The sequence below is a fragment of the Panthera onca genome, chromosome B3 (assembly GCF_046562875.1).
Source record: "Panthera onca isolate mPanOnc1 chromosome B3, mPanOnc1 haplotype 2, whole genome shotgun sequence".
NCBI lineage: Eukaryota > Metazoa > Chordata > Mammalia > Carnivora > Felidae > Panthera > Panthera onca.
Window position 1 is genome coordinate 58,473,724 of NC_138344.1, and position 15,503 is coordinate 58,489,226.

Here is a 15,503-nt window from a genome sequence, read left to right on the forward strand (position 1 = left end):
TTACATATTTCTGTGTTTTTTAAAATACAAAATATGTATTATTTTCATAATCACAAAAATAGAGGTATTTTCAAATTTTAACTACATATAAGCAAGAACTGGCAGCACAGAAAAATTCAAAGCTGATGTGTTACAGTGACGACTGTTGTCAAGTCAAAATTTGTATTAGAGCTGATTGTGCCAAAAGAAAAATTTTTTCAAAATCAGGGTTTCTGTTTTAACCCATTAAGTGTGTGTTAGTCTTTTTGTGCCGCAATAGAAAACTATAACATCCTCTAACACATCATCCTGTTTATTTCACTTTCTATAACATCTCAATCTGCAAGGGTCATACTTATCATCTCTTTCCTTCCAGTCACCACCTTCAATTAAACGTCAACTCCATATCTGTCTTAGCCACTTCTATGAAAGGACTGACATAGACTAAATGCTTGGGAAATTGAAGAAAAAAAAAATCAGTGTTTCACCACCAAAAAAGAAAAGGTGGTTAAAAGGAAACTAAGAAGGAAAAAACAGTGGGATAAACGCTGAAGAATTACAAATATCCAATTGATTAGCATTTATTCTGAAAGAAAGAAAAGAGGAAAATATTTTTGCCTCCCAAAGGGAGCATATGGGTGATCCTTGAAAATTGCTTTAATATCCTTCAGCATAGAAATCCTACTTCTAAAAATCCTACAGAAATATTTTATGTATTTATACAGAAGGATATATGTACCATAAAATTCACTGTATTTATAAGGGCAACATATTGTAGAAACTTACACACCCACCTACAGGATAATGATAAAAGATACATGATGATATATGGTACATCCATACAATGGAATAATATTAGCATTAAAAAGAACGAATATGGTCTACACGTACTGTCATAGAAATACATGTAACCAGGATATGATCCCATTTTTGTACAATTACATCTATGTAGATATAAATACTTAGATAGAATGTATGTCCAGTGTTTGGGGTATATCTGTGAGGACACACACCAAATTATTAACAATATAGGGTTCTATGAAAATGGGGATTGAGGTAAGGTAGGGACATTTTGTTTTTCAGCTGAGTTAAATCTCCATTATAGAGGAGAGCAAATAATCAGCAATGCCAAGAATACTACCATAGAAAGCCTAAATAGAGCCAAATTAAACAATGAGTTGATCATAATGCAAACAACCCCTGCCCCCCCCCCCCCCACTACTAGCTAAACAGAGACAATAACAAGGTACAAGGGCAACTCTGTGATCAAAAATATCACAAAGAAAATGCAGCATCACTGTGGTTGAGGGAATGGTCACTGGAGCTCAAAGCCCCATGTGCCAATTATCTCCATTCATGTTCCATCACTACACTGAGCCTCAATTTCCTGCTGAATGAGGAAGATGAGCAAGACGAGATAATGTTTGTAAAGCTCAGAGAGCCACTCAATCCTCCATAACATTTCCCTGCATGACTACTTGCCAACTCTGTAAATTCTAAGATGAGATCAGGTAGAATCTCTGTACTTGGTGCAGTACTTGGTGAATGGTTAGGGGGGTTCTGGGAAGAGGTGTTTTAAGATGCTGGAGTAAGATTTTTTTGAGCCTTACTTTTCAAGCCTGGGAAGAAAAGCCTGGAAGGCTGAAAGAAAAGCCCCACAACATGAAGGAAAAGGAACTAGCAACGTAAGATAAAGATCCCAGGAGATTTTGTCACTTGAGGAGCATATTTCAAGGAATGGAAACCCCGAAAGAATTCACCAACACAGGCCACGGGCTATAGAAGTAATTGATAATGACTGTGGGGACATGAACACAGAAGTGATTTAAAACACCAAGGTCTAATTAAATGGTGCATCAGCTTTGATATCCTGAGAACGAGTAGGCAAGGGAATAGTGAGGTTCACAGGGTTTTCTAGACAACCATATGATATCAAAGGGTTAGTAAAGCTGGGGAGGAAACTTAAACTCACATTTCTCTAAAGCAAGATTAAAATATGAATTGGTAGTAGAAAGGATAAAAATATTCCACTAAAGCTTCTTATGCTAAAAACCAGTTTAAAAAAACTAGAAAGATGAGATGATGTTCTCCTCTGACCTAATTTTCAAGGACCTAGAAAACACAAAGTCCTCCACAGAAATAGCATACAGGGAAAAGGAAGCAAATGAAGAAAGCAACCAAAGCGGGCTGGAACACACCATAATCACAGCCATAATGAGTACCCGCTGAGTTCCTTTGATAGAGGAAGGGAAGGGTTATTGATGATTCAAAAACAAAACTCACAGGGAGCCTGGGTGGCTCAGTTGGTTAAGCGTCGGCCTTTGGCTCAGGGCATGATCTCACGGTTCTGGGGGTTCGAGCCCCATCGAGCTCTGTGCTGACAGCTCAGAACCTGGAGCCTGCTTCATTCTGAGCCTGCTTCAGATGCTATGTCGCCCTCTCTCTCTGCCCCTCCCCCAGTCCCTCCTCCACTTGCGCGCACGCGCGCTCTCTCGAAACGCATTAAAAAAATGTATAAAATAAAAAAACATAAAATTCAGTGCAGTCAAGTCCCAAAACACGTGGCTAAGACCAAAAGTTGCGAGATGCAGATAGGCACCAAGGACTGGCCCGCTGTTGATAGGCACTCAGCTGGTCATCAGACAAAGAAAACGACTGATTAAAAAGACCAAAAAGTAGCACAAGGGTGCAGCCTCATGGCTGAAACACGCAAACAGCTGACTGCTCAGACCTAGTGGATCCACCCTACAGTCCTTGAGGCCCCTTGAATGACCCTGGGGTGTATGATGTAACAGACCACCTTGCCTAGGCCAGCCCAGGGGTCTTCTGGGGGTCAGGGGTCTTCTGGGGGTCAAGGGTGGGGTTGTAACTGTTTGAGATGGGTGGCCCCCTCCTTCTCCCTGCTTCTGGCAACTGGCATAATCAAAGGCCTTCTGGGAGCAGAGAGTGTCTCCTGACTCAGGAGCACATGCCACACTGCTTATGCTCTTCTGCAGTTAAACCTGAAAGCCAGTGAGTAGTGATTCCCTTATTCATTTTCTTAAATCCCAAAAGTGGTACATGATCCTACTTAAAAAAAAAAAAAAAAAAAAAAATCAATCAATAAAGAAATGTATATGGTTTTATTTATTTATTTATTTTTGAAATGTATATGGTTTTAAAAAAGAAATTCCTCATGTTATCTTCCCTTCAAATAATACAAAAAAACCTCAAGAGTTAGGTGCCATTAACAGTTTGGTATCCATCTTTATAGATATTTTTCCCACACATATTCAAACATACGTATGCATGTGGTGGGGGTGAATGGTGCAAATTATTTAACTTCTGTACCTCAGTTTTCTCAGCTTTAAAATGGGTAGAATTGTGCCTGTGTGGCTCAGTCCTTTGGGCGTCAGTGCAGGTCATGATCTCAGTTTGAGGGTTTGAGCCCCACATCAGACTCTGTGCTGACAGCTCGGAGCCTGGAGCCTGCTTCGGATTCTGTGTCTCCCTCTGTCTCTGTCCCTTCCCCGTTCGCACTGTCTCTCTCTCTCAAAAATAAATAAACATTAAAAAAATATTTTAATGGGGGGAATGATACTAATCCATAGGATTATTTGAGGGTGATATGAGTTAAGACATCTGGCATTCTCAGAAGGGTCTGACCCATAGTAAACCCTTGGGCATTAGCTGTTAGAATGTTCCCTCATTCTTTTTCACAGCAGCTTAGTGTTCTACTGTACAATGATAATGCTCCTGAAAGGGGTTTTACTGACCCTGCTACAGATGCCCAAGAACACATGCAAATTAAATAGCTCTCCTAAAATTAGTTGGGGTGGAGGGGATGTGCTGGTCCCAGAACCGAGGACTCTGCCTTGGATTCAGTGTTGTTCTTTTTTTTTTTTTTTTTAAATGTTTATCTCTTTATTTTTGAGAGAGAGACAGAGCACAAACAGGGGAGGGGCAGAGAGAGCAGGAAACCCAGAATCCGAAGCAGGCTCCAGGTTCTGAGCTGTTAGCACAGAGCCAACCCAGGGCTTAAACTCATAAACAGTGAGATCATGGCCTGAGCCACATTAGACGCTTAACTGACTGAGCTACCTGAGCCCCCCGGATTCAGTGTTGTTCTTACCACACCACAGGGATGCCCACAATCCCTCTTAAAGTCAAAAAGTCTGGCCTGAGCAGCTGGTCCCCATCTTAATTTGGACTCCAGTCTATCTCATGGGTCTTCAGGGCTGGGAGCTCAAGGCTCGGGTGAGCCTTCCTCTTGCTGCAGTCTCCAGACATGCCCCTCCTGGGTCCTTGGGGCTTGATTTCCCCTTCTATGCAGTGAGCCATGCTGAGGACTCCTGGCCACTCTGGTGTCAGCTCAGGCTGATGGGCACGATGTCAGTGGCTGGGACCAGAGAGTGAGAGGTCTAGCTGCTTATCAGGCTACGGACATTTCCAGAGCTCCTTCTGAGTGTGCCAGATGCTAGCCAGTGAGGGATACCTCCATGCCTCCTGGAGTCCCTGTCCCACTGGATGGATTGCTCAGGGCTTCTGGGCTCAGGGCCCCCTCTGGGTGGTCTCAGGAGCAGAGCAGGGCAGGCAGGTAAGAGGCAGCTCCTGAGTGTAGTTACCTGGTTCCCGATCCTGCACTCTGTTGAGCCTCCAGGTCTACTTCTAGTGCCCTTGCCCTGGCAGGTTTATGGAAGAGCTGAGGGTGCTGGGTCACGCCAGGCTGAGGCCTTTTCTGCCACCCTGGGAACTTCTCACAATACTTCCAAGCACCTTTGCAGACTCTAGGCTCAGACCTGGAAAAGTCTTGGGGTCAGCCACCCTGCTCATTTACCACATGAAGAGATAAGGTTTGGTGAGGGAGGAGCAGGGGCACAAGCACTTATTAAGCACAATCATGGTGTCATTCACCAAGTTAAAGATTTCAAAATCGAAGCTCTGTCTGGCGGTTTAGATCCACTTTCATCAGTCCTTACGGTTGCTTATCAGACCCCAGCCACCAAAATGGTGAAGCAGATTGAGAGGAGGTATGCTTTTCAGGAAGCCTCGAACAGTGCAGGAGATAAACTTGTAGTAATTGACTTCTTAGCCACATGGTGTGGACCTTGCAAAATGATCAAGCGTTTCTTTCATTACCGTTATGAGAAATATTCCAACGTGGTTTCCTTAATGTTAACATGTATGACAGAATGTTGCTTCAGAGCATGAAGCCAAATGTATGACAGCCTTCCAGTTTATTTTTAATGCTTATTTATTTTGAGAGAGAGAGAGCTCAAGCGCGAGTAGGGGAGGGTCAGAGAGATGGAGAGAGAGAGAGAGAGAGAGAGAGAGAGAGAGAGAGAGAGAGAATCACAAGCAGGCTCCACACTGCCAGTGCAGAGCCCAACTAGGGGCTTGAACTCAAACCGTGAGATAATGACCTGAGCTGAAATCAAAAGTTGGTCCCTTAACCCACTGAGCCATCCAGGCACCCCTTCTAGTTTTTTTTAAGAAGGGACAAAAGGTGAGTAAATCATCTGGAGCTGATAAAGAAAAACTTGAAGGCACCATTAGTGAATTAATCTAATTATGTTTTCTGAAAACATAACCAGTCATTGGCTGTTTAAAACTTGTAATTTTTTTATGTACAAAAAGACTATATATCCCAACTATCATCTGATTATAAGTGACAATAAAATATTAATTCTACCCTTAAAAAAAGACTTAGAAATCACTTCATTCTGTTTCTATGACAACCTTGAGCTAGGTATTATTTTTCTTGCTTAAAGGATGAAGAACCCGAGGCTTGAAGAATTTTAAGTGAGTTGCTCAAGGTCATAAGGAAATGGAGTAGCCTAACATGTACCTACCTACATCTGTCTTACTGTAGGGAGGTCACGACATCTAAACACCCCACTACCTTTACCACACTTCCTTTAACACCTCTTCCAAATGCTTGAGAGATTTTCTCCAGGCAGGCCCATAACCAGACATATACTGGATGACAGAAACACCTCCCCAGCCAACCACCCCAACAATGTCTATCTTTCCCTTGGAAACATCATTCCCTTTGGAACCCTATTCTGAGAGAAGGCAGCATGGCTTCAGGGAACCAATGAACAGGGCAACAGTGTTCCTTGGGTTCTAGTTCTGCTGGGTGTGTAGTGAGATGTGGGAATTTCATACGTGGCACCAGGAGAAGCCAAGTCGGTTTGACTCCGGGAAGCTCTGGTTGGAGCCTGTCTGTCTCCGTGCTGTGCCAAAACCCCAGCTGTTCCTCAGAATCAGCAGCCCCGACCTCCAAAAGCCATAGCTGAGTCACTGTCTTCACCTTGCCCTGGATTACTAAATCCTTTGCCTCTTAGCTTTTTCCTCATCCACTCTTTCATAGGTCATGTGTTGTCCTCTTTCTGTTTATTGCTAGCAATTTTTTCAGAAATTCCTTAGAATCTTAATCCTTGATAATATCAATGATGTCAGTCCCTTATCATCCCACCCCACAAAGTGGGTGACTCATTTCAGTGTTCTTGAAAGCACACAGCACAAATATATAAGCACCCTTGAAAATCTGTATTGTTAAGGTGTATAAGCACAACATTATATACATATTTGATAAGAGATTAAAATAGTAATATGATGATTTTTAAATCCCTCACTCAGCAGACAAGAGTCCTTAAGAGTCCTACAAATTGTCAATTTCTTGGGGGGGTCTGAGAATCCAAAATTTGCATGTTAATAACTATTCCAGTTTATTCTACACCATGTGGACTTGCATCGACTTAAGAGAGGCCAGAGCCAAAAAGGAACATTCTACACATACCACATATCACTTTCTCTTGGTGACTTAGTAAAGTTTGGTGACTAATACCCAGAGTCCTCTGGCATTGAGGTTTGGCATGGTGGGAACAGAGTCTTCCACTGTTCCATAGTGACCCAGCCACAGTTCCCTATGAATTCCATGCCAGCCCTTTACAAGAGCTGTTTGTTGTCATCCTTGCAGTAGTCCCAGAGCTAGAAGGGACCACTGACTATTCTTAAAAAAGAAAGTGAGCCATTTGCAACTACGTGGATGGAACTAGAGGGTGTTACACTAAGCGAAATTAGACAATCAGAGAAGACAAATATCGTATGACTTCACTCATATGAGGACTTTAAGACACAGAACAGATGAACATAAGGGACAGGAAGCAAAAATAATATAAAAACAGGGAAGGGGACAAAACATAAGAGACTCTTAAATATGGAGAACAAGCAGAGGGTTACTGAAGGGGGTGTAGGAGGGGGGATGAGCTAAATGGGTAAGGGGAACTAAGGAATCTATTCCTGAAATCATTGTTGCACTATATGCTAACTAATTTGGATGTAAGTTAAAAATATTTAAAAATTTAAAAAAAAAAAAAGGAAACTGAGGCACAAAGAGGTGGAGACTCATCCAAATTTACAGATGGTGAGGTCCAAGCCTCCTCCCAAGACTGGCCTAAAGCCAGAGAGCCAGTGGCTTCATGGCCCCATCCTCAACAGTTCCTGAAAGCTTCCCTAGACTCCAGAGTTCTCCCACATTGTACATGGCCTGGGGCACCCCAATCTCAGATTCTGTTAGGTAGTTTCAACAGTATTTTGTTTTCCAGGCTAACCATGTCATCTTTAAAATGTGTATGCCCTTGGGGCGCCTGGGTGGCTCAGTTGGTTAAGCGTCCAACTTCAGCTCAGGTCATGATCTCATGGTTCGTGAGTCTGAGCCCCACATCAGGCTCTATGTGGACAGCTCAGAGCCTGGAGCCTGCTTCGGATTCTGTGTCTCCTTCTCTCTCTGCCCCTCCCCTGCTCATGCTCTCTCTGTCCGTCTCTCTCTTAAAAATAAACACTAGGGGCGCCTGGGTGGCTCAGTCAGTTGAGCGTCCGACTTCAGCTCAGGTCATGATCTAACGGCTGGGGAGTTTGAGCCCCGCCTTGGGCTCTGTGCTGACAGCCTGGAGCCTGCTTCTGCTTCTGTGTCTCCCTCTCTGCCCCCAACCCACTCACATTCTGTCTCTGTCTCTCTCAAAAATAAATAAACATTTAAAATAAATAAACAAACAAACAAACAAACAAACACTAAAAAAAAAAATGTGTAGACCCTTTAACCCAGCTATTTTCATTTTAAAACATAATTCTAGAAAGCAACGTATGCACAACATAATCATTGCAACTTTATTGTAAGCCCCAAGCCCTGTAGACTATACAAGTACCCAAAATACTGTGATTTGCTTTGAGTTACAGTACATCCATGCAATGGAATATGGTGATTAAAAATAATGATGTGTTTAATTATTGACATAAAAAGGAATTTAACAATCTGTCAAATGAACATACTTTATTAAATGAAAACAAATGTTAAAACAGTATGTAGAGGACAAATGACCCAGTTTCTTGAACATAATAGTGACATTTAGGGGCACCTGGGTGGCTCAGTTGGTTAAGTGTCTGACTCTTGATTTTTGTTCAGGTAATGATCTCATGAACCATGAGATGGAGCCCTGCATGGGGCTCTGCGCTGACAGTATGGAGCCTCCTTGGGATTCTCTCTCCCTCTTTCTCTACCCCTCCTCTGCTTGTGTGCACATGCATACACACACATACACACACACTCTCTCTGTCTCTCTCTGTCTCTCTCTCAAAATAAATAAATAAACATTTAAAAAGTGACATTTAAACAAAATGGGGGGGACCTATAATAGATTAAAAGAAACTTAAGGGGGCACTTGGGTGGCTCAGTCAGTTGGGTAACCAACTTTGGCTCAGGTCATGATCTTACAGTGGGTTTGTGAGTTCAAGCGCCACTTTGGGCTCACTGCTGTCAGCCTGATCCACTTCGGATCCTCTGTCCCTCCCTCTCTACCCCTCCCCCACTTGCACGCTCCGAAAAATACATAAATACTTAAAAAAAATTAAGAGACATTAGCCACATGTGTTTGGATCCTAGTTCAAGAAGATGACGTGAAAAAAGTCATTTTTCTTTTAGATAATTAGGGAAAGTTGCTCTTGGATTGATGGAGTGTTGGATGGTATAAAGCAATTACTGTTAATTCATGAATTACTGTTACTCATCAATGAGAATTGTGGTTGTTTTTGTTTTGTTGTTTTTCCATTTCATTAGATTTATTTGTTCATTTTGTATTTATTTTTTTCAAATTTTTTTAATATTCTAGTTAGCATACAGTGCAATATTGGTTTCAGGAGTAAAATTCAGTGATTCATCACTTACATGTAACACCCAGTGCTCATCCTAAGTGCCCTCCTTAGTACCTATCACCCATATAGTCCATGCCCTGCCCACCTCCCTCCATTAACCCTGTTTTTTTGTTGTTGTTAAGAGGGAGTTATGGGCGTGCCTGGGTGGCTCAGTTGGTTAAGCGCCCGACTTCGGCTCAGGGCATGATGTTGTGGTTCGTGGGTTTGAGCCCCACGTCGGGTTCTGTGCTGACAGCTCAGAGCCTGGAGCCTGCTTAGGATTCTGTGTCTCCCTCTCTCTCTGTCCTTACCCTGCTTACACTCTCTCTGTCTCTCAAAAATGAATAAATGTTAAAAAAAAAAAAAAAGAGGGAATTGTGATTGTTAAATAAAGTGCTAATCTGTTATGGGGGAAAATGGGGGAGGAAAGTAGGTAAAGTACATTCTCATTTCTGATTATAAATGCATGTGCATGCTTTATATGTATAGAGCCACACAGAGGAAAGCTGGAAGGAAGTTCTCCAACTTATTAGTATCCTTGGAGAACAGATTATGCTGATTTTCTCTTCTTTTTACTTATTTGCTTTTACTTTCTTAACAATGCAAACCTGTGTGATAAGGAAAAGTACAGATACCATTATCTCCTGGTGACAAGGGCCATGCCAAGCAACTGAACAGTTGAGCCACTTGGGATGCCTGCAGGGAGGAGGTGCTGAGGCAGGTCTGTGGGAGAGGCCTCCAGGACCAGGGAGCTGGTGGCCGGTACACAGAGAGCCTGTGAGGTCTGGGCAGGGCACATGCGGCTTTAGCACCACCCTCCTGAAGGCTGGAGCTGGTCCCAAGGGAGCTGCATCCTGACTGTGCCTCCGTGGTGCTGTGCCCAGAATAGGCCCACTTTTGGCCCAGGCCCACCTTCTTCCCACAGCTCCCTCCTTACTCTGGATGGATTCCTGGGGTCCCCCATCCATCTATCCCCCACTGCTAGGCTGTGTTTCTGCCTCCAGTCCTATGCAGAGCACAGAAAGGCCAATCATTGACCACCAGCAGGGAAGTCGGTGATGGAGCCAGACCTCCCAGGGCCCAACTCTGCTACACAGTCCCCTTCAGGACTATACATGGGAGCCTGAGGCCAAGCAACAGAACAAAGTGATGGCCAGGATGTAGGTGTTTCCACAGGCAGCTTCCTCACCCCCAGCTTCCTCTCACCTCCCTCCCTCAGGTGACTTCTTCACACGCACAGATGCATACACAGGACTGGCACTGAAACCCAAGAAGGCCCCTCACACCTCCACCTCAAGGACCAACCCCCTAGGGGTCCTCTTTCCTCAGGGCCTTGGGATGATGGGAACCCTGTATAATATCATAACTAAACTGATAGGAGTTCACTCCTTGATAAGTCGTAGATAGAAATGCCAGGTGAATTGTTGCACAATGTAATATTTATTTGCAGCAAATAAGGAACTTAAGGGGAATAACTTCCAAAGCCGTAACTCCCCAAGCAAGGGTGGATGAATTCCTTTTATTTATGGTTAGGATGAATATTTAAAAAGGGGTCTTTGTCCATCATACGTAGAGACAGGCATAAGGTTGTACATGTGCCTTAAGAAACATGCCTATACACATATTGTATGTTATGTAAAGGAGAAGTGAGGTAAAGGTGATTGCTAGTCATTCCAGAGGTCACTTCATGGTTCATTTGTGCAGGCTCGAGTGGGGGCTTTAGCTGAAACTGGTCTATGTGGTCTGGGCTGGCTGGGTCTTATCAGGGCAGTCTTTATTGCTTGAGTAGTTTTGGCTTCCTTTATAGGATGCTACGGTCTTTTGGCTAAGTTGAGAGATAAACTGGAAAGAAGAGCTTAAGGGAAAATGTAGGACAAAGGTCAGTGAGTACAAGCAGATGGGCCGTAAAGATTAGGTCTATGGTGACAATATCAGTGATGATAGAGGCCTTGAGGTCGTCTGGCCACTCCTCTATTAAAAAGGGAGGAAACCAAGACTTGGATTAGGGAACTGACTGGGAAAATCGCAGTGAGTTTGTGATGGGCTCAGGATTAGAAAGTGTTGTAGTGTTCCCACACCTAGTGTTGCATGGGAAGTGTTGAATCACGATATTGTACACCTGAAGTTACTATTACACTGTATGCTAAGTAACTGTAATTTAAATAAAAACTAAAAATTAAAAAAAAAAAAAGAAAAGAGAAAGAACCCAGGAATCCTGGCATCAAACCCTTTACGAAGTGCTGTCTCTTGTAGGCTTGATGGGTCCAAGACCCTGAAGACAGAGGCTACTCCCCAATCCCACCACCCCCACCGACGATTAAGATCCACCAAGCAATCTCTTGGCAGGAACACCATCAGGCACCTGGAGAAGGAGCTCAGTGCCTGACTCCACCAGGGTTTTACAAGAGGGGTGCTGAGAGTGGGGGTCAGAGACAGTTGGAGCACAGCTTGCAGCTGCGACAAGGCAGCCACTGCACCAGAGAACACATGCTGCTGTCTTGAAGGTACTTCCTGCAGATGAGCTCCAAGCCAAGCCACTTCCCTGCCACCCTTTCCTCATGCTGCTCCTCTCTGAACTCTCTGGGATTTGGCTATGTGAGTTGGGGTAGGGGCGGTAGAGATTTGCCTGCTACCTGGGGATGTGGGTCCCTTAGTGGGCCTTCTGTATTCCAAGCCTAGGCTGAGATCATGGACAGAGGACAGTTCTGGGAAAACAAATACCCAATAAATCCTATTTGCCTCCAACACTTTGAATTTCTGGTCCAAGCAATTTCCCCACACGCCCCCACTGCTCTCCTAAAGGGAGAAAAATAGGAGCCAAGAAGGAAGAGGCAGGACTGTGTACAGAGAAGTGAGCCTGGGGTGGCTTGAGAACCAGGGATTGGCGGTCCAGAAGTGACTCCACATCAACATACAGTGACTTCACTGTAGCCAAAGGTGGATGTCAAGAGAAGTTGCTGGAGCCGTGTCCACTTTTCTCCTTTAGGGCCCATGGGCTAGCCTCCCCCTTCCACCCTCCAGCCTGCCTTCAGGGTCCTTCTTCACAGCTCTCCACCCACACACCCCACCCTAGTGTTGGGAGTGCCAGCTGGGTGGGGTCCTCTGTTGATTGAAAGCCAACAAGGTGCCAGGCACTAGTGAGCACAGAGGCCGACAGGGCCATATTCCTGGTTCCGGGACTGATTCACTGAGTTAATCAATATTTATTGAGCACTAAGTGGAGACGGCTGAAGAATCAATGCCTGGGCTTCCTGCAATTCCTTCCAAATGGCAGTGGGGAACATTTCCACAAGGCCGCAGAGGTGAGGGAGCCAGGCACAGCTCAGTAATACCAGCTTGGGCCCTCTCACCACCCAGAGGACTCACTGAGTGGGCAGCCCACCCACAGCCCCTCCTCTCCTATCACCCTCGCTGCCCCTGCTTGGGAGCTGTGAAACTGTCTAGTGGCTTAAGAGCAGTGAGGGGATTTGGCAATGGGAAGTATTGTCTGAACGGCCACTTTCCATCAGGTCATTCACTTCATCACTGCCCTGGTGGCAGCAGCACGAAGCCCAGGCAACACACCAAGCAACGTTGGACTTAGAAGATCCAGCCCAATCACAATTGTGAGATAGGTCACCCATGCCTTTGTCCTTGGTAGCCCCACCTTCCCAGGGTCCCCTCTGTAGCTCCTAAGTCCTTCTCAGGTTCAGGGGTCTTTTCCCTCCAATAAACCACAATCAAAGGAAAAGTGGCTACTTGTGAATTTAGCAGTGAATCCACCTCCCTCAGGAGCATTTCTGTTGGAAGCCTTCCATCTAGAAGGGGAAGGCCTTCTCATTCCTCATTCAAGGAACTCTGGGCACCAGAGCTAGAAGGAGTTAAGAGGAGGCAGCTGGCAAGTCTGCCCCTGGAGCTAAGCGGAACACCGAGAAGAAAGTACAAGTGGGCTCTGTGGCTGCTGAGTGTGCACAGAAGTCTCAAGACTCGCCCCCTTCCTCCAGAGAGAACATGAGAGAGGAAAAGCAGTGGGTGACCTTGAGCAAATTCCTTGATGTCTCTATTTCCTTAGCTGTAAAATAATCTGACGTATCCGGCTTGCTGTGAGGATTAGAGATCATGAACATAAATTTCTAAGTTAATGAAATTATATTTGATGCAGAAAATGTGTCGCTTTCAAAAATCCTGGGTCCTTCCCTTTGTTAAATGGGTAGCCAGAGTCCATTCCTCCCTACAAAGGGGCACAAACGGGTGGCAGCAGTCAGGTACCACAAGCACAATTTATTACCCAAAGCAGTTTGAGGAATTCCAAGCAGCGATCATGGCCTGCCCCAGTCACAAGAAAGCCAGCACCTCTTCAAACTCACCCTCCACTCCCAGCTGAAGTGAAGGATTAAAAGGCTGCAACCCAAGTTAGGTCACAGCTACAATATCCTCATTCCTGACCAATAATCTCAAAGTCACAAATGGGCAAAAAGTGATTTGGACCCAAATCTTACCCAAGAAAACCCCATGATCAAAACAAGATCGGAGAGATCATTCAAACAGAAAGATACCAAGAGCTTTATTTAACAGGCTGTGAGGAGGAAGGCTTTCTGTTTATAACTACCAGAATTAAATGGAATTGTCTATCATCAGTGAATGTGAAAGGAATGCTAACCCTGTGGGGTGGGAAGACGGGTGCACTGGCCAGACACTTCGGGGGCAAATCCTGTGAGGACGCCTCCCCCGTTGTCTAGTGACAAAGGAGCCCTCAGGGACTGCCCCTGAAAGTAGACAGGTGGGGGTGGGGAGCGCTGGGAAGGTAGTTTAAGTCACAGAGAACTCTTAGGAATTCAAGAAAAGGTGATCTTTAAGCAATATTGAGAACTTGCCTGACTCTTTTTACATTTGGAGAATGCAAGCTGGTTGGACCTTATGAGGGATTTCAGCATTGTTTTGTTTTCTTGATAGATTTAAAAATTATCCTAGATGCAGGAAGGTCAGTCCCTTTAAAGTCTTTTATCATCAAACCAAATAGCACTTATGTCTAGAAACACTGTGCTCTAAACTATAAAACTGCTGAGAATGCTTCATCCCAGACCCTGAGCTGAGATTTTCATGAAAATCAATTTCTGGGCCAGTTAAGTCTTGATAAAGTTATCTCTTCATAACTCAGCTCCCATCCCCACCTGGCCAGTCGTAGTGGAACCAGGAACCCAATGGGCAGATTTCTTTCCTTACTCAACTCAGGCGCTCCAGGAAGAAAGGGAGTTCCCAGTACCTACACCAAACTCTGCTCTACTTGCTGAACTTTGCTCTGCATGAACAGGTCATTCTGGCTGCAAATTCCCCCAAAATGCCCCTACTTGTGTTTTTAAGGCACACCAATTCCTCCATGTAAGGCTTTCTGCTTATAATGAATTGTTTTCATTACTCAAAAGAAACTTCTGTATTCAAAGCCCATCCCTGCCTGGAGATACTGGGGGGTGGGGGGTGGGGCGGAAATGGTGAGGGCAGAGCCCAATTAATATTAGGGATTCTGGTCATTGGGGTCACACTTAAGCATGACTTTCAACCCCAATCCCTTTCTGGATGTTTCAAAGGCTTCCAGAGCTTTCTCCAGAGGAAACCTATGGGTGACTAAGGGCTTTACATTCACAGACTTGGATGCAAGCATTGAAATCGCCATCGGCCACCTGTAAAAAGATCACAAGTGTTACATTCAACCTGCAGGAGGAAAGAACTACGTCCCCAAACTACCAAGCACAAGATCAGCTTGGCCATTTTTATTTATAGCACTGTGGTCCTGGCGAGTCTATTCTACAGCCCAACGATGGTGGAAATGATCTTATGACTTGCAACTTGGGAATCCAGAGTCTGTTCCCAAATGCTTCCACCCCTCTGCAATGTCTGTCACAAAGCTTAGAATTCCTTTGGCATGAAGGCATAAGGCATATGGAGGCCACTGTGAAAAGGCAGATTAGCCTCAGAGAAGGAGCTCATGATAACCCAGCCACACCCCTTTGCAGCTTGGCTTGGCAGAGTTCATCAGAAAAGAGCACGCTGCTGAAGGAATGGTCATAGACGGTCATAGATGGACGCTGGTAGGGAAGGTGGTCCTGGGAAAGTTCCCCAGATGGGGAGAGGGCAGAACCACAGAACATGAGGTGGGGTGAACTAAGACCCTCTCACTTCCCAGGGTGGGGCCCTGGGGCTCTGGGGTGGAAACCAAGGGGCTTGAGTTCTTGCTGTTCTGTTGTCCCCTTTCTCTCCTTCTTCCCTTTAAAAGAGGACAATGAAGACGTGGCCACTTGAGGAAATGGAAAAGAGAGGGCCTGGGTGATAAGGGGCAGACATCCAAGAAGAGCATGCTTCAAGATCCATCCCCCTCC

General features: G+C 44.8%; 1 protein-coding gene and 1 long non-coding RNA gene across 2 annotated transcripts in view; both read right to left on the reverse strand.

The window, feature by feature from the left end:
* LOC132669171 (uncharacterized) overlaps positions 1–2,411 on the reverse strand; it is a 20,960-nt gene extending 18,549 nt beyond the window's left edge. The window contains exon 1 of the long non-coding RNA XR_009606035.3: positions 2,263–2,411. This is a non-coding gene — a long non-coding RNA (uncharacterized LOC132669171). The remainder of the gene's footprint in view (positions 1–2,262) is intronic.
* A 10,979-nt stretch (positions 2,412–13,390) lies between these two features.
* Positions 13,391–15,503, reverse strand: part of SORD (sorbitol dehydrogenase) — a 35,227-nt gene continuing 33,114 nt past the window's right edge. Inside the window, exon 9 of the mRNA XM_060618681.3 lies at positions 13,391–14,807. Within this exon, the coding sequence (XP_060474664.1) occupies positions 14,642–14,807 (166 nt within the window). The 3' untranslated portion in view covers positions 13,391–14,641. The remainder of the gene's footprint in view (positions 14,808–15,503) is intronic.